Source organism: Oncorhynchus gorbuscha, linkage group LG12 (genome assembly GCF_021184085.1).
Source record: "Oncorhynchus gorbuscha isolate QuinsamMale2020 ecotype Even-year linkage group LG12, OgorEven_v1.0, whole genome shotgun sequence".
NCBI lineage: Eukaryota > Metazoa > Chordata > Actinopteri > Salmoniformes > Salmonidae > Oncorhynchus > Oncorhynchus gorbuscha.
Genome location: NC_060184.1, coordinates 24815775 through 24841850, shown reverse-complemented (window position 1 = coordinate 24841850; position 26076 = coordinate 24815775). Strand labels below are relative to the sequence as shown.

The 26076-nt window shown below is 41.5% G+C and overlaps 1 protein-coding gene across 5 annotated transcripts in view; it reads left to right on the top strand.

Moving 5' to 3' along the window:
* Positions 1 to 217: 217 nt before the first annotated feature.
* The window catches only part of LOC123990750 (exostosin-1-like), a 339641-nt gene continuing 313782 nt past the window's right edge, over positions 218 to 26076 (top strand). Inside the window, exons 1-2 of one of the 5 annotated variants that reach the window (XM_046291580.1) lie at positions 218 to 440; positions 1755 to 2842. In XM_046291580.1, the coding sequence (XP_046147536.1) occupies positions 1881 to 2842 (962 nt within the window). In that variant the 5' untranslated portion in view covers positions 218 to 440; positions 1755 to 1880. Of the gene's footprint in view, positions 952 to 1010; positions 1434 to 1754; positions 2843 to 26076 lie in introns of those variants that run through there. The other 4 variants (XM_046291577.1, XM_046291576.1, XM_046291578.1 and 1 more) reach the window with 4 other exon arrangements.

The window sequence follows — 26076 nt, the reverse complement described above, 5'->3', positions numbered from 1 at the left end:
CATGATTAGGCAGGCTACCATACCACGAACTTCGTCTCGCATGCTTTCTCATCGAACAGCTACAGTTTCTGCCAACGCCTCTTGAAATGATCGACGCTTCCCTCATCCATTTCCATTGCTCACAGCGCATCCTCTACCAATAACCGCGGTCGGAGGCGCAGCCTCTCGTTGTGGGAGGTTCATTGCATGGTCCTCTGCTCTGAATGGGAGTGGAGAGGGATGCAGGACGATTCGTAAACTCCACAGGACCCGTGGAATATTTTGAATTAGCCCCTATCTGCGAACTGTGGTTGTATTCGTAGTGATTCAACCACAGCCCGGTGAATGAAAGACTGAGAGATTGAAGCTTGACGCACCGTATCACTTTGGTGTAAATTTGACTCTTGGTCGTTGGAAGATGCTGTGCTGGGCTCCAGACTGTTGAGGCGCGTGTCGTTTAGGTGACACAGACACTTAACTTTACGGACTGTGTATCATTTATCTGCTATGTAATTGGGAGCAAGTGGATGTACATGGGATCCATACAATTACGATCAGCTGGATGTATTCAACTGTCACGCATGATTGACGCGAATTTATAGAGATTGAGAAAATAACCCTGAATTAAATCTTAGCAGTAATTCGTGTACGGTATGCATGTGTGCCTTGTTGATCGGACGGAGCTGGGTAGACAATCATGGACTGTCATCAGACGAAGAATATGCCAATGCATTGTAGGTTCCACAGTCGTAACGATTGGAATTGACATAGCCAGTCTGTACGAGCGCCGGGGAAGTATGGAGAGACAGGTCTAGATTCACTCATTCGGATTCACCCGTTGAGAGCGAACTTTGGAAACTAAAGTGTTCTCCATGGAAACTTTTATGCAGGATTCCGACACACTCAAAGATGACAGCGTGAGCAAACCGTTGTAAACACCACTATAGAATTGCATGAATACAGAAAATATAGGTAGGCCTATATAAGTAAGTCTTATGGGGGTGGGTGGGGGGGTCCCTTATGGAAATAAGACTACACTAAGAATAATAACGATTAAAAAAATAAAAATAAACGTTTTAGCGGGCCTCCCATATGGGAAAATGACCTCTGTCGCAAGTGATGACATGTTCTTCAAGAAGTGCGAGCCAGAGGCCCTTGAGAATGAAAGAACAGTATTTTTGGATGAGTTCTCTGGGATATGTTGACGTACATTTAGGCAACCACATTTTAGGTAAGGAAAAAGGTTACTTTACAACGGATGGCTTCCAATGACTCTTATCCTCACAAAAATGCATGATTGTTGTTAATTAAGTGTCCCAAAAGCTATTAGAATAATTTAGGATGCGGTATTTACATCGTGTTTATCAACTGTTCATCCTGATGAGAGGGAATCAGTCAATGCTGGAAGTTTCAAAAACAGAAAGTAGTCTACCACAGGTGTTCATTACAAAAAGGTAGGACACATGTTTTCCCAGATACATGACTCAATTGAATAAACGTTTGGTTTTTCTTCAATGGGATTGGTGATTGAATGGAATTGGTGATGAGTGATCTATATTCATTTATTATTACTTTTGCGGATGGGTGGGAAATTGTCTGAAGGAGATTACTTTGGTGTTGAGCAACTGATTCTAATCAGAAAGATGTATATTGATTGGTTTCAAAACATGCAGCAAAAACACTGTCAGTGATACCAATGCATCTCTTGTCTCTGCATGTATATTGTCCAGCTGTAGTGTGATTATCAGGCACTCTGTTCTATCCTGTGTACACAGTGACTCAGACCAGCAGCATGCTTACCTGTGGATAAGAGTGATCCCCGTGGGTTGAGTGTGGACCCCCACGTTCTCCCTGCTCCTTCTCCTGCCTTGGTTCCCATCACCTTCAGCCCCACTGTCCACATGCAGGCCAAGAAGAGGTACCTGCTCGTGTCTCTAGGGGCCTGTCTTCTTCTGGTTGCCTACTTGTGGGGACTGCAGATTGGGGAGTTCCATCACCAAAGCCACCACCAGCAACTGTACAGAGTCGCCCTGAGCCCTGGCCTGCCCAGACAGCGTTGGCCTGAGTGGATCCACCCGCTCAACACCTACCTGGAGGACGGAGAGCAGGAGGAGGACAGCCCTCTCCTCCACCACCAGCACACCTCTCCCCGGGAGAGACGGGAGGTCCGTAACAACATATACAAGAGCAGGAGGTGCCGCATGGACACATGCTTCGACTTCAGCCGCTGCCAGAGGGGGTTCAAGGTGTACGTCTACCCCCTGCTGAAGGGGGAGACGGTTTCTGAGAGCTACCAGAAGATCCTGACAGCTGTCGAGGATTCCCGCTTCCACACCACAGACGTCAACGAGGCCTGTCTGTTTGTGCTGGGCATTGACACTCTGGACCGGGACCAGCTGTCAAGCCAGTACATTCACAATGTCAAGGCTAGAATACAGAGCCTCCCTACATGGAACGACGGAAGGAATCACCTCATATTCAACCTTTACTCTGGCACCTGGCCAGCTTACACAGAGGAACTGGGCTTTGAAATTGGCCAGGCCATTTTAGCCAAAGCCAGCATTGATATGGATAACTTTAGGCCACACTTTGATGTGTCCATTCCTCTGTTTTCAAAAGACCATTCTCAAAAAGGAGGGGACAAGGGATATTTGACACTCAACAATGTCCCTCCATCAAGGAAATATTTACTGGTTTTCAAAGGGAAGAGATATCTGACGGGTATTGGTTCAGAAACCAGGAATGCTTTGTATCACATTCACAATGGGGAAGATATCATTCTTTTGACCACCTGCAAGCATGGGAAGGACTGGGAGAAGCATAAGGACGCAAGATGCGACAGGGACAATGAAGAATACTCAAAGTAAGTTCCCCTCTTATGTCCTTTTGCTGGTTCAGGGTCTGTCGGGGCTAATTACTAAAAGTGAGTGACATATTTCACAATGGTATGTTTTTCACTCTACAGCACAGGATGTACAGACAGTCTGACACAACATATATCAATGGGTTAATCCCTATTTCAGTAAGACACTCTTAGCACTGTGACTATCATCATATTGCAGTTGTTCATCCATGTTAGTTGGATTATCCTGGCAACATTTGCATCCAGTTTTACTTTCATATTTGCTACAGTATCGATCTACCAATATTTTGGAGCAACGGGGAGAAAGCAGCTTCGGTGGTACAGGTTAGGTTGGCTGTGATCTTTGCCTGATTTTTATAGATGCTTTAGAATACCTATTGAGAGTACTGCTAGTCTGCTATATAGCCGAACATGTTCTTTAGCCCTGCAGCCTGAATAAAAGCACGGTGACTAAACACTTGAGAGATCTGAGTGCAAAAAATCCCTCACCACAGGGCAGCTCTGTAACAGCTGACAATTAAATGTTTTTTTTTCAGCAGTTGAGCAAAAAAGTTATAGACTTTCATTGGATTGCAAATTTCCTGGCCTTGCTTGAATCAGAGCATAAATAAGTTGTTACTCTTTTTAAAGCACATGCCTCAGTAAAGTTACTGAAGCATTTGCACCCAAACAAAATGTACATAATCCAGTAATCCCATACGGAACCATGTGACAGTTTAAATTTGCCTCATTTAACCTGGAACCACATGGGAAGCATTGACTTCCATTGTATCGGACTCTCCTGATTTGTTTTGTATGGCTGGGTTTTCCCCCACTTCCCATTGTTGCAGGATGGGTATGTTTGTGCAGTGAAGACCATGTCATCACTGGTAATGCTCAGTCTTACGTACGTTTTTAACTTGCATTCCAGCCCTTACAGTTATTTCATTGCCTGGCTCGCCCTCATTGGTTATTAGTATGAATGAATGTCCCACAGATGTTTTTAGAATGGTTAGATAGTTGGAGTGTGGAACATATCCTGTGAGGGCTTTTAGGGGGTTTTGTTAGAGTTCTGGGTCTGTGGCAAATCACGTCACACATTTTGTTTGATCAGACCAATAACATCAACATCTTACAAATGTCTTCAAGCTCACAGAGAGAAAGATTTAACAGCATTGTTTGAAGAAAAACCGATGTGGCTTATCGGAGAATTCCAAAAGATTTGATTACCAAAGATATCAAATGACTCTCTCTGACAGTGTCAAGAAAGTAAACAATATTGTGTACATTCATTCAGATGCAGTGTGGGCAAAACAAGGCCCACACCTGAAGATACTCTGTGTGAATAAAATGGAAGGGGATTTCAAAGCCTCAGTCAGAACAGTCAATAATTGGCCTTCAATTGAATTAAACCGGGGCTGAGGGATAGTGGAAGATCACACCCCATGCTGGACAGCATGGATTGAAGTCAGATGATTTAACTGTACCACGATAACGTCCCCCAGAACCCAGCACAACAGAACCATGTGTCTCACAGTCACATAACTGACAATGACACAATGTCCCTATTTAACATGGTAGACTGTTATTTCATGACCAAAATGGTGTAGAAGCAGTCATTAAAACCTTTGTGTCTCAGAAGACAGTCAGATTTCTTTGTCTGGTCCTTGTTATTTTCCACCTGAGGAGAGTGAGATCCTGCTGATGAGATGTATTGACAGGCTGTAAATTACAGTTTCTCACTGTTGGGTGCTTTCTGCAGATCTATCACCAGCCATGAAAGGAAAAATCATTTGATAGTGCTTTAATTGCGGACTACATTTAACCTGTTATTTCCCAGCCTCGCTGGCAGACAAAAGAGACATGATATTTAATTACTGAAGCACTATAGACCTATAGACCATTTTCTTTTTTAATTCACTGGTTATGACCAGTCATGCCTTGCTTCTTTATTAATGCATCGGATCATTAGTCTTTTAAGCTGCAAAGACTTATGGGTTTATAAGATATCTCGGTGACTTTCTGATAAGGTCTAGACTGGGGTACACATATGATCTGAGACATGTTAATAGGTGCTTCCTCAATCCTGCACATCCACGTACAAATTAGACAAATGGATCAAACACATTGAAGGTAGTTAGAAGATTAAGTGATTGACAATCACCTTCTACCTCAGCTGATAATGTCAGCTGGAAAAAAAGGCTGGGAATTGATTAATACTTGCTCGACAAAAAACAAATGAGAGCATGCAAGACCTGGATTGTTCTGTGCTGTAGAATTGGTAAATGCATTTGAATTTTCTTTCAAGTGGATGTGTTACCATCTTGACTAACATGAATTGAAAGGGTTCATTTGTGAGGTTGTGTAACGGTTTTCGTCGTCTGGAGAAGAGTAGTCGGACCAAAGCGCAGCGTGGTAAGTGTTCATGTTTGCTTATTGAACTGAACACTAATACAAAATAACAAGAGCATAAATGAAACCGAAACAGTCCTGAAAGGTTCAAACACTAAACAGAAAATAACTACCCACAAAAACCATGTGGGAAAAAGCTACCTTAGTTAGTATGGTTCCCAATCAGAGACAACGATAGACAGCTGTCCCTGATTGAGAACCATACCCGGCCAAAAAAAAAGAACATAGAATGCCCACCCAAATCACACCCTGACCAAACCAAAATAGAGACATAAAAAGCTCTCTACGGTCAGGGCGTGACAGGTTGTATCTTTGACGTTGATAATGTAGAGTGGCAGTTGTGCACTGGTGCAGTTAATTCCAACCAGACAACGCAGGTACGGTTTTGGACATGCTTTTGTTTGTATCTTGCATATGTCTAGAAACCCTGCCAACATTCAAACAATGTAGTGGCATCTGCTGACACAGAGACATAGATTTGGTGGGTGAACAATGTCATATGTTTGCTCTAGAAGATTTTCATTTTCTTCTGCCAGATTAAGTGTTGTTGCCATGTTGCACTTGCAATCCTAGTTGCCTGACTCGTATCTGATACCTCGCCTGGACTCCAAATAAGTAATAGAGGAATGGGACTTGACTCAATCACAAGTTCTTGTTTTTTCTCCCTCTTTCCCATCTGGACTTGTGCATCATAGAAACCTAGCGCCGGGCATCAAATGAAATGTGCCAAAGGTGTGGGTCACTCGTGATTGATACCATCCATCTTCACGCGGGTGGGGTGGGGGTGTAGGAGCAAAAAAGCCATAAAGCACTGGCTAGTGGCAATATCGGTTGTGATATGAATAAATGTTTTCCTGAGGTATCTTGACACGCTTGAAAGAAAGGAGTTCTGGGATTTGACTTATTTTTCCTGTATGGCTGTGGATTGGATAATTGCTTTTATTTTTGACTTAATGATTTAAATCATTTCTGTTGTGATTGGCAAATGACATTGGCAAGTTTTTACAATTAGAGATGGCAACGCTAACCCGTAATACCATGTGTGTAATTAAATGCAAACTAATAACATGTTAGGTCATTCCTATTCCTACTTATGGCAGTCGGGAGCACTATCCACTTGACACTTGTCAAGCCATGACGTTGATAAAATGCACTAACAATAGTGTAATTTCAGAGCCCTTTTCTAGATGTTTACAAAAGCAAACAAGCTATGTACTTTGATCCTAAACTACTCAAGGCACACAAATTGTATGCTTTCATGTCTAAAGTAGATCTAAATTAAGAGGCAAAGCATCATACTCACTGTAGTTAAGCTAATTTGATTACATTTGCGTACCTCTGAGAGCTGTTGACCTGCATGTGTGTGTGTGCACGCGCTTGCTCGGTGTTTGTGTGTATGAGTCACAGATTCACCCCGGCTATTCTAGCTTCTCTAAAGGCTCAGAGGTGTGATCTATATAGAATGACCACCCTCACTAAAACAACCCTTCGTGTCAATGGCAGTTCTAAGTTATTCTTATGCATCCCTACATGGGTATTGTGATTTGTAAGTCGAATGGGGGGGTAGAAATGGGGGACGGTATCATGGGGGGGGATATGATGTGATGGGATATGAGGCAAACATTACTATGATTGGGGATTTATATATAAATAGGTGGCAAACACAGGAGAAGTTTCTAAGCTAAATAAAAGCCCTGGAGAGAGGCAACCATCAGGTACCATAGTTACAATCTGATGCCACGTTCAAAACAACTGGGAACTCGGAAATCTCTGACATCAGTCTGTTCAAGACAACTGGGAACTCTGGGGGGGACTAGCTCTGACTGGCAAAAATCATTTTGAACGGTCATCCAACTCGGAATTTTAACTCAAGAACTCAGGCATCTTTCTAGAGCTCCGACCTGAAGATCACTGACGTCATGATTTGACCTTTAGTTTTGAGAGCACCATAGTCAGCAGTGTGAACTATCCTTAACCTTGTTTTGTTATAACATCTTTAGTCTGATAGACGCTTATGTGACAACCAGAATGCATTGTATGATGTCAACAAACATGGCGCCACACATAGCTGGCAAATAGCTTAGCATTAGCTCATCATCATCCGTACAACCTTCAAAAAAGTATTTTACACACATCATGTGTCCATTACAATCTATGCAAGAATCTGAATGCATGATTTGTCACCAGAACTTTAAAACTTGAATAAAACATAGCTCAACTTGAATAAGATTGAGCTTGGGTGCATCCTGTATCCATTCATCATCCTTGAAATCTTTCTAAAACTTTATTTGGAGTATATTCAATTGATTGAACATGATTTGGAAAACCTGTCTATATAAGGTCCCACAGTTGACAGTGCATGTCAGAGCAAAAACCAAGCCATGAGGTCAAAGGAATTGTCCAAGACAGGGTTGTGTCGAGGCATAGATCTGGGGAAGAGTACCAAAAAACATCTGCAGCATTGAAGGTCCCCAAGAGCACTATTAATATTACTAGATATTAGCATCATTAGCATTATGTTCCAAGTTTTTGCTGTTATATAGGTACTGTATGTTTTTAATTGAGGTCTTATTGGCTACAATACTCCTAAAGTTATTTTCTCTGTCTCTTCATTTTTCATTTCTATGTTTGTTTGTTTTTTCGTTTTTTCTTATTTTATCTCTGATATTTGGTTATTGTCAATTATGATGCACCTCTCCTGGACATGTCCTTCTGGCAGTTGTGTAAAGTACTTAAGTAAAAATACTACTTAAATCGTTTCTTGGGGTGGGGGTGTATCTGTACTTTTGCTTTACTATTTATATTTTTGACGACTTTTACTACACTACATTCCTAAAGAAAATTATGTACTTTTTAGTCCATACTATTTCCCTGACACCCAAAAGTACTCGTTACATTTTGAATGCTTAGCAGGATAGAAATGGTCCAATTCACATACTTATCAAGAAAACATTGCTGGTGATCCCTAATGCCTCTGATCTGGCTGAATCTCTAAACACATGCTTTGTTTGCTAAGGATGTGTTAGCGTGTGCCCCTTGGCTATCTGTAAATTAGAAAAACAAGAACATCTGTCCGTCTTCTTAATATAAGGAATTTGTAATGATTTACTTTTGATACTTTAGTATATTTAAAACCAAATACTTTTAGACTTTTACTGAAGTAGTATTTTACTGTATGACATTCACTTTTACTATTAAGGTATCTTTACTAGAGGTGTACCGATTAATCAGAATGGCCGATTAATTAGGGCTGATTTCAAATTTTCATAACAATCGGTGTTTTTGGATGCCGATTTTGCCGATTTTTATTTTATTTTTTTATATATTTTTTTACAACTTTATTTAACGAAGAAAGTCAGTTAAGAACACATTCTTATTTTCAATGACGGCCTAGGAACGGTGGCCTTGTTCAGGGGCAGAACGACAGAATTTTACCTTGTCAGCTCAGGGATTCAATCTTACGCAACCTTACGGTTAACTAGTCCAACGCTCTAACCACCTGCCTCGCGAGGAGCCTGCCTGTTACACGAATGCAGTAAGAAGCCAAGGTAAGTTGCCAGCTAGCATTAAACTTATCTTATAAAAAACAATCAATCATAATCACTACACATGATTGATGATATTATTAGTTTAACTAGCGTGTCCTGCGTTGCATATAATCGATGTGTTGCGCTTGCGCGAAAAAGGACTGCCGTTGCTCCAACGTGTACCTAACCATAAACATCAATGACTTTCTTAAAATCAATACACAGAAGTATATATTTTTAAACCTGCATATTTAGCTAAAAGAAAAGGTTAGCAGGCAATATTAACCAGGTGAAATTGTGTCACTTCTCTTGCATTCATTGCACGCAGAGTCAGGGTATATGCAACAGTTTGGGCCGCCTGGCTCGTTGCGAACTAATTTGCCTGAATTTTACGTAATTATGACATAACATTGAAGTTTGTGCAATGTAACAGCAATATTTAGACTTATGGATGCCACCCGTTAGATAAAATATGGAACGGTTCCGTATTTCACTGAAAGAATAAAGTTTTTGTTTTCAAAATTATAGTTTACGGATTCGACCATATTAATGACCTAAGGCTCGTATTTCTGTGTGTTATTATGTTAGAATTAAGTCTATGATTTGATAGAGCAGTCTGACTGAGCGATGGTAGGTACCAGCAGGCTCGTAAGCATTCATTCAAACAGCACTTTTGTGCATTTTGCCAAAAGCTCTTCGCAATGCTTCAAGCATTGCACTGTTTATGACTTCAAGCCTATCAACTCCCGAGATTAGGCTGGTGTAACCGATTTGAAATGGCTAGCTAGTTAGCGGGTGCGCGCTAATAGCGTTTCAAACGTCACTCACTCTGAGACTTGGAGTAGTTGTTCCCCTTGCTCTGCATAGGTAACGATGCTTCGAGGTTGGCTGTTGTCGATGTGTTCCTGGTTTAAGCCCAGGTAGCGGCGAGAAGAGGGATGGAAGCTATACTGTTACACTGGCAATACTAAAGTGCCTATAAGAACATCCAATAGTCAAAGGTATATGAAATACAAATCGTATAGAGAGAAATAGTCCTATAATTCCTATAATAACTACAACCTAAAACTTCTTACCTGGGAATATTGAAGACTTATGTTAAAAGGAACCACCAGCTTTCATATGTTCTGAGCAAGGAACTTAAACGTTAGCTTTCTTACATGGCACATATTGCACTTTTACTTTCTTCTCCAACACTTTGATTTAGCATTATTTAAACCAAATTGAACATGTTTTATTATTAATTTGAGGCTAAATTAGATTTTTGATGTATTATATTAAGTTAAAATAAGTGTTCATTCAGTGTTGTTGTAAATATCATTATCACACATAAATAAATAAAAATCGGCTGATAAATCAGTATCGGCTTTTTTTGGTCCTCCAATAATTGGTATCGGTATCGGCGTTGAAAAATTATAATCGGTCGACCTCTAATCTTTACATTTACTCAAGTATGACATTTGGGCTCCTTTTCCACAACTGCCTAATGGTACGGGGGAGAGGCTGTAACGGGTGGGATATTGGAGGACAATTGGAAGTCTTCTTTGTCAGTTGCAGCTACAGTGTGCTTAGCAGTGCATATATCGTTGTACAGCATTATGGATTCTTGATTATCGTGGTACTTTTTAATAGTAAGTTTACAAGCACATATTATGGTAAGTATAATTGAAATGTTTATCTCATTGTGGTGAAATTAGTATAGCTAGTTATAATTGAAATGGTTAAGCGGATCATAAAAAAGACGCTTATTCTTTACCTGGCTAAAAGAGAAAGAATATAACATTTACTGTTTACAGGAAACTCACTCTACAACGACAGAGGAAGTTGTATGGAAAAAAGACTTGGAGGTAGAAATGTATTTCTGTCATGGGCAAAAACATTCTAAAGGGGTAATGATATTCATTAACAACCGTTTTGATCCGAATGTGCAAACTGTCTAAACTGATCCGCAAGGAAGGTGGATCCTTTTAAATATGCCATTGGAATATAAACAGTTTTTGCTCATATGGTCCAAATAATGATGATCCACACTTCTTTGAAAATATTTATAGCAATTTATCGAGCTCAACATACGATCCTATAAGTATGTTGGGAGATTATAACAGAGTTTTAAGTACTTCAATGTACCGTAAAGGAAATCACACTACAAACTATCAAACTATTGCTCTTAAAGAGATCACAACTATCATGGACACTTTAGAACTAGTGGATAAATGGAGGTTTAAATATCCTTACTTAGTGAAATGTACATGGAGGAGCCTTAATCAAGCTATTTGTCTTGACTATTTTCTTGTGTCCTCCTCGTTGGCACCGAAAGTAAAATGATTGATAGGAGACAGAATGGTGGATGGTGGACACAGGTGGACTCCAATCAATTTGTAGAAACATCTCAAGGATGATCAAATCAAATGTATTTATATAGCCCTTCGTACATCAGCTGATATCTCAAAATGCTGTACAGAAACCCAGCCTAAAACCCCAAACAGCAAGCAATGCAGGTGTAGAAGCACGGTGGCTAGGAAAAACTCCCTAGAAAGGCCAAAACCTAGGAAGAAACCTAGAGAGGAACCAGGCTATGAGGGTTAGCCAGTCCTCTTCTGGCTGTGCCGGGTGGAGATTATAACAGAACATGGTCAAGATGTTCAAATGTTCATAAATGACCAGCATGGTCAAATAATAATAATCACAGTAGTTGTCGAGGGTGCAGCAAGTCAGCACCTCATGATCAATGGAAACAGGATGTACCTGAGCTTAATTTCGAGACTCATAGCAAGGGGTCTGAATACTTATGCAAATAAGCTATTTAAAAAATGTAAAAATAAATTCGCAAAAATGTGTAAACCTGTTTTCACTTTGTCATTATGGGATATTGTGTGTAGATTGATGAGGAAAGAAATGTATTTAATCCATTTTAGAATAAGGCTGTAATATGGAAGAAGTCAAGGTGTCTGACTTTTGAAGATGCCGCCAAAGAACATGGCTGATGTTTTACATTCTCCCAACCAATTGTGCTATTCAGTTAGTTTTTTTGCGTTTTGTGAAACTTATTTTTTTACTTATTGTGTACATAATGTTGGTGCTACCATCTCTTATGACTGGGAAGTACCTCTGGACATCAGAACTGCGATTACTCATCGCGAATGGAAGAAACTTTTTCCTTTAACGAGTCTGATGAGAAGGATATCCTGCTTTCACTGGAACAGGCCCAGATCCACACCTATTGCTTGAAGAAAATACGCAGGAAAAGGGGCCGAGATCAGGCAGTTTGATTTGATTTGAATACTTTCCAAACGCACTGTGTATGGGGCATACAAATCAAGTCAAAGTTTATTTGTCACGTGAGCCGAATACAACAGGTGCCAATGTGAAATGCTTACTTACAGGCTCTAACCAATAGTGCAATAAAGGTATTAGGTGAACAATAGGTAGGTGAAGAAATAAACACAACGGTAAAAAGACAGTGAAAAACAGTAGCAAGGCTATATACAGTAGCGAAGCTATAAAAGTAGAGAGGCTCCATACAGACACCAGTTAGTCAAGCTGATTGAGGAGGTATGTACATGTAGATATGGTTAACGTGACTATGCATATATGATGAACAGAGACTAGCGGTAGCGTAAAAGAGGGGTTAGCGGGTGGTGGGTGGTGGGTGGTGGGTGGCGGGGCACAATGCAGATAGCCCGGTTAGCCGTTTGACGACCTGTTCAGGAGTTCTATGGCCTGTGGGTAAAAACTGTTGAGAAGCCTTTTTGTCCTAAACTTGGCACTCCGGTACCGCTTGCGATGCGGTAGTAGAGAGAACAGTCTATGACTGAGGTGGTTGGGGTCTTTGACAATTTTTAGGGCCTTCCTCTGACACCGCCTGGTATAGAGGTCCAGGAAGCTTGGCCTCAGTGATGTACTGGGCCGGATGCAATACCCTCTGTAGTGCCTTTCGGTCCGAGGCCGAGCAATTGCCGTACCAGGCAGTGATGCAACCAGTGAGGATGCTCTCGATGTTGCAGCTGTAGAACCTTTTGAGGATCTCAGGACCCATGCCAAATCTCCCTAGTTTCCTGAGGGGGAATAGGCTTTGTCGTGCCCTCTTCACGACTGTCTTGGTGTGTTTGGACCATTCTAGGTTGTTGGCGATGTGGACACCAAGGATATTGAAGCTCTCAACCTGCTCCACTACAGCCCCGTCGATGAGAATGGGGGCATGCTCGTTCCTCCTTTCCCTGTAGTCCTTAGTCTTGGTTACGTTGAGGGATAGGTTGTTATTCTGGCACCACCCGGCCAGGTCTTTGACCTCCTCCCTATAGGCTAGCTCGTCGTTGTCAGTTATCACGCACTGTTGTGCCGCCTGCAAACTTAATGAAGGTGTTGGAGTCGTGCCTGGCCATGCAGTCGTGGATGAACATGGAGTACAGGAGGGGACTGAGCATGCACCACTGGGGGCTCCAGTGTTGAGGATCAGCATGGCAGATGTGTTGCTACCTACCCTTACCACCTGGGGGCGGCCCGTCAGGAAGTCCAGGATCCAGTAGCAGAGGGAGGTGTTTAGTCACAGGACACTTTTCTTATGGATGAGCTTTGAGGGTACTATGGTGTTGAACGCTGAGCTGTAGTCAATTAATAGCATTCTCACATAAGTGTTCCTTTTGTCCAGGTTGGAAAGGGCAGTGTGGAGTGCAATAGAGATTGTATCATCTGTGGATCTGTTTGGGCGGTATGCAAATTGGAGTGGGTCTAGGGTTTCTGGGATAATGGTGTTGATGTGAGCCATTACCAGCCTTTCAAAGCACTTTATGGCTACAGACGTGAGTGCTACGGGTCTGTAGTCATTTAGGCAGGTTGCCTTTGTGTTCTTGGGCACAGGGACTATGGTGGTCTGCTTGAAACATGTTGGTTTTACAGACTCAATCAGGGACTTGTTGAAAATGTAACCATCTCAGCTCTGCAGATTTTGCTGCAAAGAGACAGAATCATTAGACCACTTATTTTGGTATTGCCCCCTATGTAGTTTTTTTCTGGTTCAAGTTTCAGGAGTGGCAAAAAAAACATTTACCTTAAACTAAGCCTACAAATGGCATTGCTGGGAGATTGGGAAAGCCATAGTCAGTCAACAATATAATACTCTCATTAAAAATATGAATCTTTAACCTACAATCTGGATACTATTCGATTCAGCTCAGTTGAAAAATATATGCTTTTATGGAGAGAGGTGATATGGGCTGAGAGGAGCTGAGGGGTGCATTTTTAAAAGCCCATGATTTGTAATAGTTTTAAAATAGATTGAAAACACGTTTATGTAATGTATACCGGATGTGTTTAAGAACAATCTATCCAGATGTGGTCAACACTGAGTATACTAAACATTAGGAACACCTTCCTAATATGGAGTTGCCCTCAGAACAGCCTCAATTCATTGGGACATGGATTGACTACAACATGACCTCAGGGATGCTGGTCCATGTTGAATCCGATGCTTCCCACAGTTGTGTCAAGTTGGCTTTATATCCTTTGGGTGGTGGACCGTTCTTGATACACACTGGAAACTGTTGAGTGTGAAAAATCCAGCAGCATTGCAATTCTTGACACAAACCAGTGTGCCTGGCACCTTCTACCATACCTCATTCAAAGGCACTTAAGTATTTTGTATTGTCCATTCACCCTCTGAATGGCAAACATACACACTCCATGTCTCAATTGTCTCAAGGCTCATAGCAACAAGGGATCATAGCATTCACCTGGATTCACCTGGTCAGTCTATCATGGAAACAGCAGGTGTCCTTTATTGTTTTGTATACTCAGTGTATAGCAAATACCTATAGTTTTGCTATATAACTACTATGTAAAAGAAATGTGCCTTGTGTGTAGAATGTACAGTACCAGTCAAAAGTTTGGACACACCTACTCATTCTTTTTACTATTTTGTACATTGTAGAATACTATTGAAGACATCAGAACTATGTAATAACACATATGGAATCATGTAGTAAGCAAAAAAGTGTTCAAAATATTTTTGAGATTCTTCAAAGTTATTATTATTATTATTATTATTTATTTAACCTTTATTTAACCAGGAAGGGCTCATTGAGATTTAAAATCTCTTTTTCAATAGTGTCCTGGCCAAGATAGGCAGCACCAAGTCATTACAAAAATTACAGACAAACAACATGAAAAACTAGTAATCTAGTAAAAACCATAGAATTCACAAGAGTAAAACAAAATCAAAAACATAAAATTAAAAACATTGACAAGTCATTAAATCAGTCTCAAGATCATTCATCAGGGATTTAAAAATATCAATCGGGACAAGTTCTTCCAGTTTAAAAGTATTTTGTAAGGCGTTCCAAGATGATGGCGCAGAGTACATAAAAGCCCTTTTACCAAATTCAGTTCGGACATTTGGAACAGTTAGCAGGATAAAGTCCAGCAAAGGAAGAGAGTACCCACCACATTTCTGAACAATAAAAATTCCCAAATAAAAAGGTAGTAAACCCAAAATGGCTTTGTAAATAAAAGTATACCAGTGACTGAGCCTACGAGTGACTAGAGAAGGCCAGCCAACCCTGGTATACAAAATACAGTGGTGCGTAAGGGTTTTGCAAAGTAGTCACCCTTCGCCTTGATGACAGCTTTGCACACTCTTGGCATTCTCTCAACCAGCTTCACCTGGAGTGCTTTTCTAACAGTCTTGAAGGAGTTCCCACATAAGCTGAGCATGGCTGCTTTTCCTTCACTCAGCAGTCCAACTCATCCCAAACCATCTCAATTGGGTTGAGGTCGGGTGATTGTGGAGGCCAGGTCATTTTATGCAGCACCCAATCACTCTCCTTCTTGGTCAAATAGCCCTTACACAGCCTCAAAGACACAGAGGTTGGGAACCAAAAACTTCAGATGGAAGCACAGATTTCCACCGGTCTAATGTCCATTGCTCGTGTTTCTTGGCCCAAGCAAGTCTCTTCTTATTGGTGTCCTTTTAGTAGTGGTTTCTTTGCAGCAATTAGACCATGAAGGCCTGATTCACGTGGTCTCCTCTGAAAATGTTAAAAGTTATTGAAACTTTCCTTATTGACTGACCTTCATGTCTTAAAGTAATGATGGAATGTATTTTGTCTTTGCTTATTTTAGCTGTTCTTGCCTTTCACTAAATAGGGCTATCTTCGGTATACCACCCTTACCTTGTCACAACACAACTGATTGGCTCAAGTGCATTAAGAAGGAAATAAATTCTACAAATGAACTTTTAAGAAGGCATACCTGTTAATTGAAATGCATTCCAGGTGACTAACTCATTAAGCTGGTTGAGAGAATGCCAAGAGTGTGCAAAGCTGTCAAGGCAATGGGTGGCTTTGAAGAATCTTATATATATAAAATATATTTTGATTTGTTTAACACTTTTTTGCTTACTACATGATTATTACATATGCGTTATTTCATAGTTTTGATGTCTTCACTATTATTCTACAATGTAGAAAATAGTACAAATAAAGAAAAACCCTTGAATGAGTAGGTGTATCCAAACTTTCGACTGGTTCTATACATGTAATATAAAACACATAATGTAATAACAAGTTATTTTTGTCCTCTGAAGCGGGGTGGTGGTGGATGTGCCCCCCTCCCACCAAAAAAACAATTATAAGTTGAATTGTGCGTGATCTTCCTGGAAGTGTACTTGGCATACCTGCGGTGGTGGAATTCCCATGTTCTCAGGGTTCCTTGCTTGGCCAGGTACAGTATAGTAAACCAATATTTGAGGTGTGTCAGGAGGCAAGCAGTCAGTCACTCCTGAGAGGCCCTCAGGTGCTGACAAGGTGAATCTCTCTCTTTAACTAGAGATGGTTTGAGCGCTGAGTAAACATGCCAGCCTCTCCATCTATTACCAAGGCTGCTGGGTCAATCATCTTTACAACTGCTTTATGAAGAGGGACTTCACAAGGCATAAACTTAGGCTTTATTCCTCCTGTCAATTCTAATTTATTGAACCTATCTAACATTTAATGCAAGAGAACCCAAACCTTCTTTCCCTCTGAAGATGAATGCACTGGAGTGAGATGTTTGCACCACGTTTTAATACATTTTACTGCTAAATATGTATTATATATACTTATATACTTATATATATATATATACTTAATTGTTTTTATACATGGTTAAAAATATACAGCAATTAAATTATTGATGATGAACATGCAGTTAACTGCCAAAATAATGCAAACACTTGAGTAAATGAGGGATACAAAGTATATCAAATCAAATTGTATTTGACACAACCAACAATGCAGTTTTAAGAAAATACCCCCCAAAAAAGTAAGAGATGAAAGTAACAAATAATTAAAGAGCAGCAGTAAAACAACAATAGTGAGGCTATATGCAGGGGGTATCGGTACAGAGTCAATATATGGGGGCACAGGTGTCGAAGTAATTGAGGTAATACGTACATGTACACTACCAGTCAAAAGTTTTAGAACACCAAGTCATTCAAGGGTTTTTCTTTATTTTTTACAATTTGTAGAATAATAGCGAAGACATCAAAACTATGAAATAACACATATGGAATCATGTAGTAACCAAAAAAGTGTTAAACAAATCAAAATATATTTTATATTTGAGATTCTTCAAAGTAGCCACCCTTTGCCTTGATGACAGCTTTGAACACTCTTTGGTTACTCTCAACCAGCTTCACCTGAAATGCATTTCAATTAACAGGTGTGCCTTCTTAAAAGTTAATTTGTGGAATTTCTTTCCTTCTGAATGAGTTTCAGCCAATCAGTTGTGTTGTGACAAAATAAGGGGTGGTATAGAGAAGATAGCCCTATTTGGTAAAAGACCAAGTCCATATTATGGCAAGAACAGCTAAAATAAGCAAAGAGAAATAACAGACCATCGTTACTTTAAGACATGAAGGTCAGTCAATACGGAAAATCTCAAGAACTTTTAACGTTTCTTCAAGTTAGAAAAACCATTAAGCGCTATGATGAAACTGGCTCTCGTGAGGACCACGACAGGAATGGAAGACCCAGAGTTACCTCTGTTGCAGAGGACAAGTTCATTAGGGTTACCAGCCTTAGCCTCAGAAATTGTAGCCCAAATAAATATTTCAGAGTTCAAGTAACAGACATCTCAATCTCAACCGTTCAGAGGAGAATGTGTGAATCAGGCCTTCGTGGTAGAATTGCTGCAAAGAAGCCACTACTGAAGGACACCAATAACAATAAGAGAATTGCTTGGGCCAAGAAACACGAGAAATGGACATTAGACCAGTGGAAATTTGTCCTTTGGTCTGGAGTCCAAATTGGAGATTTTTGGTTCTAACCGCCATGTCTTTGTGCGACGCGGTGTGGGTGAACAGATGATCTCCGCATGTGTATTTCCCACCATAAAGCATGGAGGAGGTGTTATGGTGTGGAGGTGCTTTGCTGGTGTCACTGTCTGGGATTTCTTTCGAATTCAAGGCACACTAAGATAGCATGTCTACCACAGCATTCTGCAGCAATACACCATCCCATCTGGTTTGGGCTTTAGTCCCACTATCATTTGATTTTCAACAGGACAATGACCCAACACACCTCCAGGCTGTGTGAGGGCTATTTGACCAAGAAGGAGAGTGTTGGAGTGCTGCATCAGATGACCTGGCCTCCACAGTCCCCCGACCTCAACCAAATTGAGATGGTTTTGGATGAGTCAGACTGCAGATTGAAAGAAAAGGAGCCAACAAGTGCTCAGCCTATGTGAGAAGTCCTTCAAGACTCTTGGAAAAGCATTCCACATGAAGCTGGTTGAGAGAATGCCAAGAGTGTGCGGGGATGATGGGGATGAGGGCCTGTTCTGGTGTTTGGAGTATATTCTTCCTGTCCGAATAAAAATACTTTGCCACCCACCAAAAACAGGTGCTTCCACACAGGTGTGGTTCCTGAGTTAAAAAATAAATTAACATCCCATTATGTTTAGGGTCATGTTTGGTTGCACATTTTGGGGAATATTCAGAGGTGGAAACTTTCCGTGGGAATTAACGGGAATATATGGGAATTCACTGAAATATATGCAAATTAATATGAATACCATTTAAATGTAGATGTTTTTTGTATTGGATATATTTACCATATCATATGGAGAGAGAAACATAAACCTTTTACCTTATCATAAGTAGACATAATTGCAAATTCCAACAGAAATGAGAAATGAGTTGACTCTTCACATGGGATGATTTCACTAAACAACAAAAGAAAGGTAATATTGAATGATCCCCAATGATCCATCGCATCTCCCAAAAACGTTTTCAACATACATCTGTAAAATGATGGTCTAGAAACTAAAGCTTTGGTTGTCTTCCTCTCAGGCTTCCATGTCTTCTCCCTGGTCCTCCTCAATGTCCACCTCTTGAACATCAGACTCTGAGGACTCATCTTCACTGTCACTTTCCAACCTTGTTCAGGATAGCTTGTTGTCAGGCTCAAAACCCCTAAAATGTGCCTGGATGGCCACCAATTTTTCAACCCTTGTATTTGTCAACCTGTTGCATTCTTTGGTGTGTGTGTTCCCAAACAAGGACCAGTTGCGTTCTGAGGCGGCTGATGATGGTAGGATTTGGAGGATGATGGAGGCAACAAGGGAAATAGCCTCAGATCCACAAAGTCTCTCCACCAGGTGGCTGATGAGATATGTTGGCACAACTGCCATATTACATCTCCATCCCAAAGCCCTTACTTGGAGGTGTACTTCGCCAGACTGCCAAGAAACTTGCCATCATCCAGGCCAAGGTGGCGAGATACAGTAGTGATGTCACCATAGGCCTTGTTGATCTCTGCACCAGACAGAATGCTCTTGCCAGCATAATTGCTGGGCAGCTTCAATGTGGTGCTCTTATTTTTCTCACTTTGCTTGGTGAGGTAGATTGCTGCTATAACTTGATGACCCTTCACATACCTAACCATTTCCTTGGCTCTCTTGTTGAGTGTATCCATTGTTTTCAGTGCCATGATATCCTTGAGGAGCAAATTCAATGCATAAGCAGCACAGCCAATGGGTGTGATGTGAGGGTAGGACTCCTCCACTTTAGACCAAGCAGCCTTCATGTTCGCAGCATTGTCTGTCACCAGTGCAAATACCTTCTGTGGTCCAAGGTCATTGATGACTGCCTTCAGCACATCTGCAATGTAGAGATTGGTGTGTCTGTGCTCTTGTAGAATACTGGTTGAGCGGTGGAGATGATGTAGTTAATTTAGTTAATTTAAAATGAAACATGTATGGAAACATGTGAATTAACACTCCTAAGTTAGCAGGCTCAAGCAAGCTAAAGCCGACATGGTAGCAAAAACTAACGAGCAGAAATTTTTAAGAAGTTATTATTATTTTAGCTACCATTGTCCACAGGGCATGAGTGGTTACTGAGTGGTTTGGTGAACATGAAAATGATGTAAAGCATATGCCATGGTTGTGTCAGTCATCAGATCTGAACCCAATTGAACACTTATGGGAGATTCTGGAGCAGTGCCTGAGACAGCACTTTCCAACACCATCAACAAAACACCTAATGTTGGAATTTCTTGTGGAAGCATGGTGTTGCATCCCTCCAATAGAGTTTCAGACACTTGTAGAATCTATGCCTGAAGCTGTTCTGGCTCGTGGTGGCCCAACGCTCTATTAAGACACTTTATATTGGCATTTCCTTTATTTTGGCAGTTACATGTAGTATATCCATGAAAGAAAGACGCTGAATAAACAAAATAATAAACAGTTGTCATAAAAAATCTGCAGTTTACAATTTTGGTATGATCTGAAAACCCTGCGGCAATGTAAGTTTTGCTTAATTAAAAAGTGTTGGTCATAAAGTGGGGCTGTAAAACGTCAAGCTGCTGTTCTGGCAGGGATTCACAAACCTCCATTGTTCTGCTGATGCGGTTGTGTTACAGAGCACTTGCTTTATGGTTTCAATAGAAGGGGATGAGCAATATTATGAACATAACTTTGTCTGAACGGATTTATTGCACATTGACCCTAATTATAATTTCATATTCTCAACTACCCTCGGGGTACTATTATCCATTTTGCAGAGTCATGTTTTTCAATCCATTTTGAATGGAATGCCTAATCCCTATTGAGAGCAGGATTATCTAATATCCAGTGGTATAAACCATTTCAGGAAATGTTCCCAGAATATCCCAGTTGGTCAGATTATGAGCAGACCACTTACTTCCTTAAATTGCCAAGGCTATATCATAGGATATAAGCACTAATATTGCCTGTAACTGCCTATAATAATACACTTTATATGATAATGTAGTATTTTCCTTAGGATCAGGCTGTTTCGATACAATAGTATATAATACATCTTTATTGTCCATTGGTTAGAACGAAAATGTCTCTTTAGTCTTTCCCATCACCTCCAGATGCATACACACCAGTTGAGATTGCCCAGGGTCAGTGCAACATCCCTGGATGGATACGCCGTTGGGTGATGGTCTCTCATAAAGTGTACACAGGACAGCCTTGCACAGCAGAGAGCAGGTTTGTATAAACACTCTTTGAGTGTCATCAGTGTAGATTACCGCTCATCCATTTTCACCAGCGGCAAATAGTGCTTATCACATATTGACACATTCAACAGCAGAGCAGAGAACTCTATCCCCAGATCCCAGGGCTATTTGTTCTTGCTGCCTTCCAATGAACTGCTACTCACACTCACAACTCCATATTCCTATTCACATGTATTAATAGCTCAGGCAATCCAATACTCACTCCCAATGGAGACGCATGTGTCATAAAAGCCCATTTATGCTTGATCTGAAATGTAGTCGTAGACCAAATTGATCTTCGTACCACATCACCGTGCACCTCCCAAATTTTGTGCCTCCCAAATCTCAATATAGCTCCGCACTGACATGATTGGTTGACGATAGGTGGGGGCGGGAGGTCCTGTATAAACACAAACTCACTTCTTTGACAAGTTCCTTCGCAACCATTCTGCACTGCTCTGTGAAGCGCAAGAAGTATGAATGCCCTGACTCCTACAGAGGCTGTATATGCTGCATGGCCAATGCAGACGTCAGATTGACCATGCAGCACCTTTAATGCCTCAATTACACTTACAGTGTCATTGCGCAAAATGGTACGCTGCATCATTTGTATATGTGTGCAACTAAAGTTTAACATTCACCTTCTGCTACCATTTCTGTCAAGCCGTCTACTCATACAGTTTGATGCATACATTTGATAAATCCAATGAATGAACTGCAACTGCCTCTGCAACTCAATACTACAAGGCAAACGCAGCTTTCCATTGCAAATGAAGGTACTTCTGGTGTGCCAAAATGCAATGATGCTGTCGTGTGATCGAGGTTTAAGAGACCACATGAGAAGCACAAGTTAAAAGACAATGTTAATGTCACCAGTGTAGCCTACTGTATGCACAGGGTCACCGTGATACTGTGGAGCAGTGGACTTGTAGCAAATGTGTATCGGATAGGGCTTTCATCCTAGTGAAGGGATGTGAAAATGCCATTGTTCAACCCACAGATCTGACCTGCCTCCCCTCTTTGGGATCAGGCTTTATTAAAGTTGCTCGCAGGGGGCAGCGAGGTGACGGACATCCTTCACAGGAACTCATCTTATCTCATCCCACCTTCAACCACTGAAGGAGTAACCCTCTACTTTCCTCTCCCCCCTCTTCACCTCCAACAGTTGAAGGAGTAACCATTTACTTTTTTCTCCTCTCCCTCCACCCACTGAAGGAGAAACCCTCTACTTTCCTTTCCTCTCCCTCCACCCACTGAAGGAGTAAACCTCTACTCTTCTTGCCTCTCCCTACTCTTCTATCTCCCAACGTTGATTACGTACCTCAAATGTAGAAACATCCAGAGGATGGCAGATGCCAGTTTGAATGTCAATGTGTTTTGTTTGAGGAGGTAGGGCAGAGCGTATCTCTCTCAGACAGCAGGGGATAGCCTGAGGGTTTGATCAGGGAAATGCTTCTGTACTTTTTCCTCCTAATGACTCAGTCCTTCTTGGAATGTCAATGGCCCTCATCTTTGAGAGCATACATTTACATTTTCTGGGTTGATGAGCATACTTAGAATTAGAAGAGATGTCTCTTGGTATCCAGACTACCTCATGACAGAATGTATTAAAAGATTGGCATTTTTATGTAGATGTATTCTTGAAGCTTTCAAAACATACTAACCAAGTTATTCACCTTGTGAATCAAATCAAATCAAATCAAAGTTTATTTGTCACATACACATGGTTAGCAGATGTTAATGCGAGTGTAGCGAAATGCTTGTGCTTCTAGTTCCGACAATGCAGTGATAACCAACAAGTAATCTAACTAACAATTCCAAAACTACTGTCTTATACACAGTGTAAGGGGATAAGGAATATGTACATAAGGATATATGAATGAGTGATGGTACAGAGCAGCATACAGTAGATGGTATCGAGTACAGTATATACATATGAGATGAGTGTGTAGACAAAGTAAACAAAGTGGCATAGTTAAAGTGGCTAGTGATACATGTATTACATAAGGATGCAGTCGATGATGTAGAGTACAGTATATACATATGCATATGAGATGAATAATGTAGGGTAAGTAACATTATATAAGGTAGCATTGTTTAAAGTGGCTAGTGATATATTTACATCATTTCCCATCAATTCCCATTATTAAAATGGCTGGAGTTGGGTCAGTGTCAATGACAGTGTGTTGGCAGCAGCCACTCAATGTTAGTGGTGGCTGTTTAACAGTCTGATGGCCTTGAGATAGAAGCTGTTTTTCAGTCTCTCGGTCCCAGCTTTGATGCACCTGTACTGACCTCGCCTTCTGGATGATAGCGGGGTGAACAGGCAGTGGTTCGGGTGGTTGATGTCCTTGATGATCTTTATGGCCTTCCTGTAACATCGGGTGGTGTAGGTGTCCTGGAGGGCAGGTAGTTTGCCCCTGGTGATGCTTTGTGCAGTCCTCACTACCCTCTGGAGAGCCTTACGGTTGAGGGCGGAGCAGTTGCCGTACCAGGCGGTGATACAGCCCGCCAGGATGCTCTCGATTGTGCATCTGTAGAAGTCTGTGAGTGCTTTTGGTGACAAGCCGAATTTCTTCAGCCTCCTGAGGTTGAAGAGGCGCTGCTGCGCCTTCTTCACGATGCTGTCAGTATGAGTGGACCAATTCAGTTTGTCTGTGATGTGTATGCCGAGGAACTTAAAACTAGCTACCCTCTCCACTACTGTTCCATCGATGTGGATAGGGGGTGTTCCCTCTGCTGTTGCCTGAAGTCCACAATCATCTCCTTAGTTTTGTTGACGTTGAGTGTGAGGTTATTTTCCTGACACCACACTCCGAGGGCCCTCACCTCCTCCCTGTAGGCCGTCTCGTCGTTATTGGTAATCAAGCCTACCACTGTTGTGTCGTCCGCAAACTTGATGATTGAGTTGGAGGCGTGCTTGGCCACGCAGTCGTGGGTGAACAGGGAGTACACCTATTCCTCTTGTCCAGGTGGGTTAGGGCAGTGTGCAGTGTGGTTGAGATTGCATCGTCTGTGGACCTATTTGGGCGGTAAGCAAATTGGAGTGGGTCTAGGGTGTCAGGTAGGGTGGAGGTGATATGGTCCTTGACTAGTCTCTCAAAGCACTTCATGATGACGGAAGTGAGTGCTACAGGGCGGTAGTCGTTTAGCTCAGTTACCTTAGCTTTCTTGGGAACAGGAACAATGGTGGCCCTCTTGAAGCATGTGGGAACAGCAGACTGGTATAGGGATTGATTGAATATGTCCATAAACACACCGGCCAGCTGGTCTGCGCATGCTCTGAGGGCGCGGCTAGGGATGCCGTCTGGGCCTGCAGCCTTGCGAGGGTTAACACGTTTAAATGTCTTACTCACCTCGGCTAGAGTGAAGGAGAGACCGCATGTTTTCGTTGCAGGCCGTGTCAGTGGCACTGTATTGTCCTCAAAGCGGGCAAAAAAGTTATTTAGTCTGCCTGGGAGCAAGACATCCTGGTCCGTGACTGGGCTGGGTTTCTTTTTGTAGTCCGTGATTGACTGTAGACCCTGCCACATGCCTCTTGTGTCTGAGCCATTGAATTGAGATTCCACTTTGTCTCTGTACTGACGCTTAGCTTGTTTAATAGCCTTGCGGAGGGAATAGCTGCATTGTTTATATTCGGACATGTTACCAGACACCTTGCCCTGATTAAAAGCAGTGGTTCGCGCTTTCAGTTTCACGCGAATGTGGAGACATCTCAGTAGATCATGCCAAAATACATGCTGTGTTCTCTTCAGTTTTTGGGCTTTATCTTATACCTTTTTTGCAACGTTCATTGCAAGAACACTACGGGAAGTCTTCCGTGGGAGAACACAATGATGTACTCTGACAGAGCTGCCACACTGAAGTGCAGAGTAGGATAATGCACACATTAGAGCCAGTTGCACAGAGCCAGCCTGCTGGTATATAATTCAAGATCTGTCTTCCTCTTGTCTGTACTCTGTAATTTGAGGCGGACATGTCTTAGAGGATTAGACCATGCTTCAAGCTATTGTCCACTCTGAATTAAATAACTGGAAGTGCACTGAAATTGATCACAATTGCAGTTAAGGGAGGTAAATATAGCTGTGAGCTCGGATGCCACAGATAAGAGGTAGTAGTGCAGGCAGATCGGCACTCAGTACATACCTGCAGTCTCCTCAACAGGCTTTAATTTACACTGAAAGGGGTATACACTGACATGACCGATATGGATTTCTGCAATGCTTAGCACAGGGTGTGTGCATGCATCAATGTGTGTGTGGCTCAGACAAGATAGTACCGTTGTCATAGAAATTATTATCTATTATAAGTGGAGGTTACATACAATACCAGTCAAAAGTTTTGACAGACCTACTCATTCAAGGGTTTTTATAAATTTTTACTATTTTATACATTGTAGAATAATAGTGAAGACATCAAAACTATGAAATAACACATGTGGAATCACGTAGAAAGCAAAAAAGTGTTAAACATATCAAAATATAATTTATATTAGAGATTCTTTAAAGGAGCCACCCTTTGCCTTGATGACAGCTTCGCACACTCTTGGCATTCTCTGAACCAGCTTCACCTGGAATGCTTTCCAACAGTCTTGAAGGAGTTCCCACATATGCTGAGCACTTGTTGGCTTCTTTTCCTTCACTCAGCGGACCAATTCATCCCAAACCATCTCATTTGGGTTGAGGCCGGGTGATTGTGGAAGCTAAGTCATCTGATGCAGCACTCTTCGTCTTGGTCAAATAGCCCTTACACAGCCTGGAGGTGTGTTGGGTCATTGTCCTGTTGAAAAACAAATGATAATCCCACTAAGCGCAAA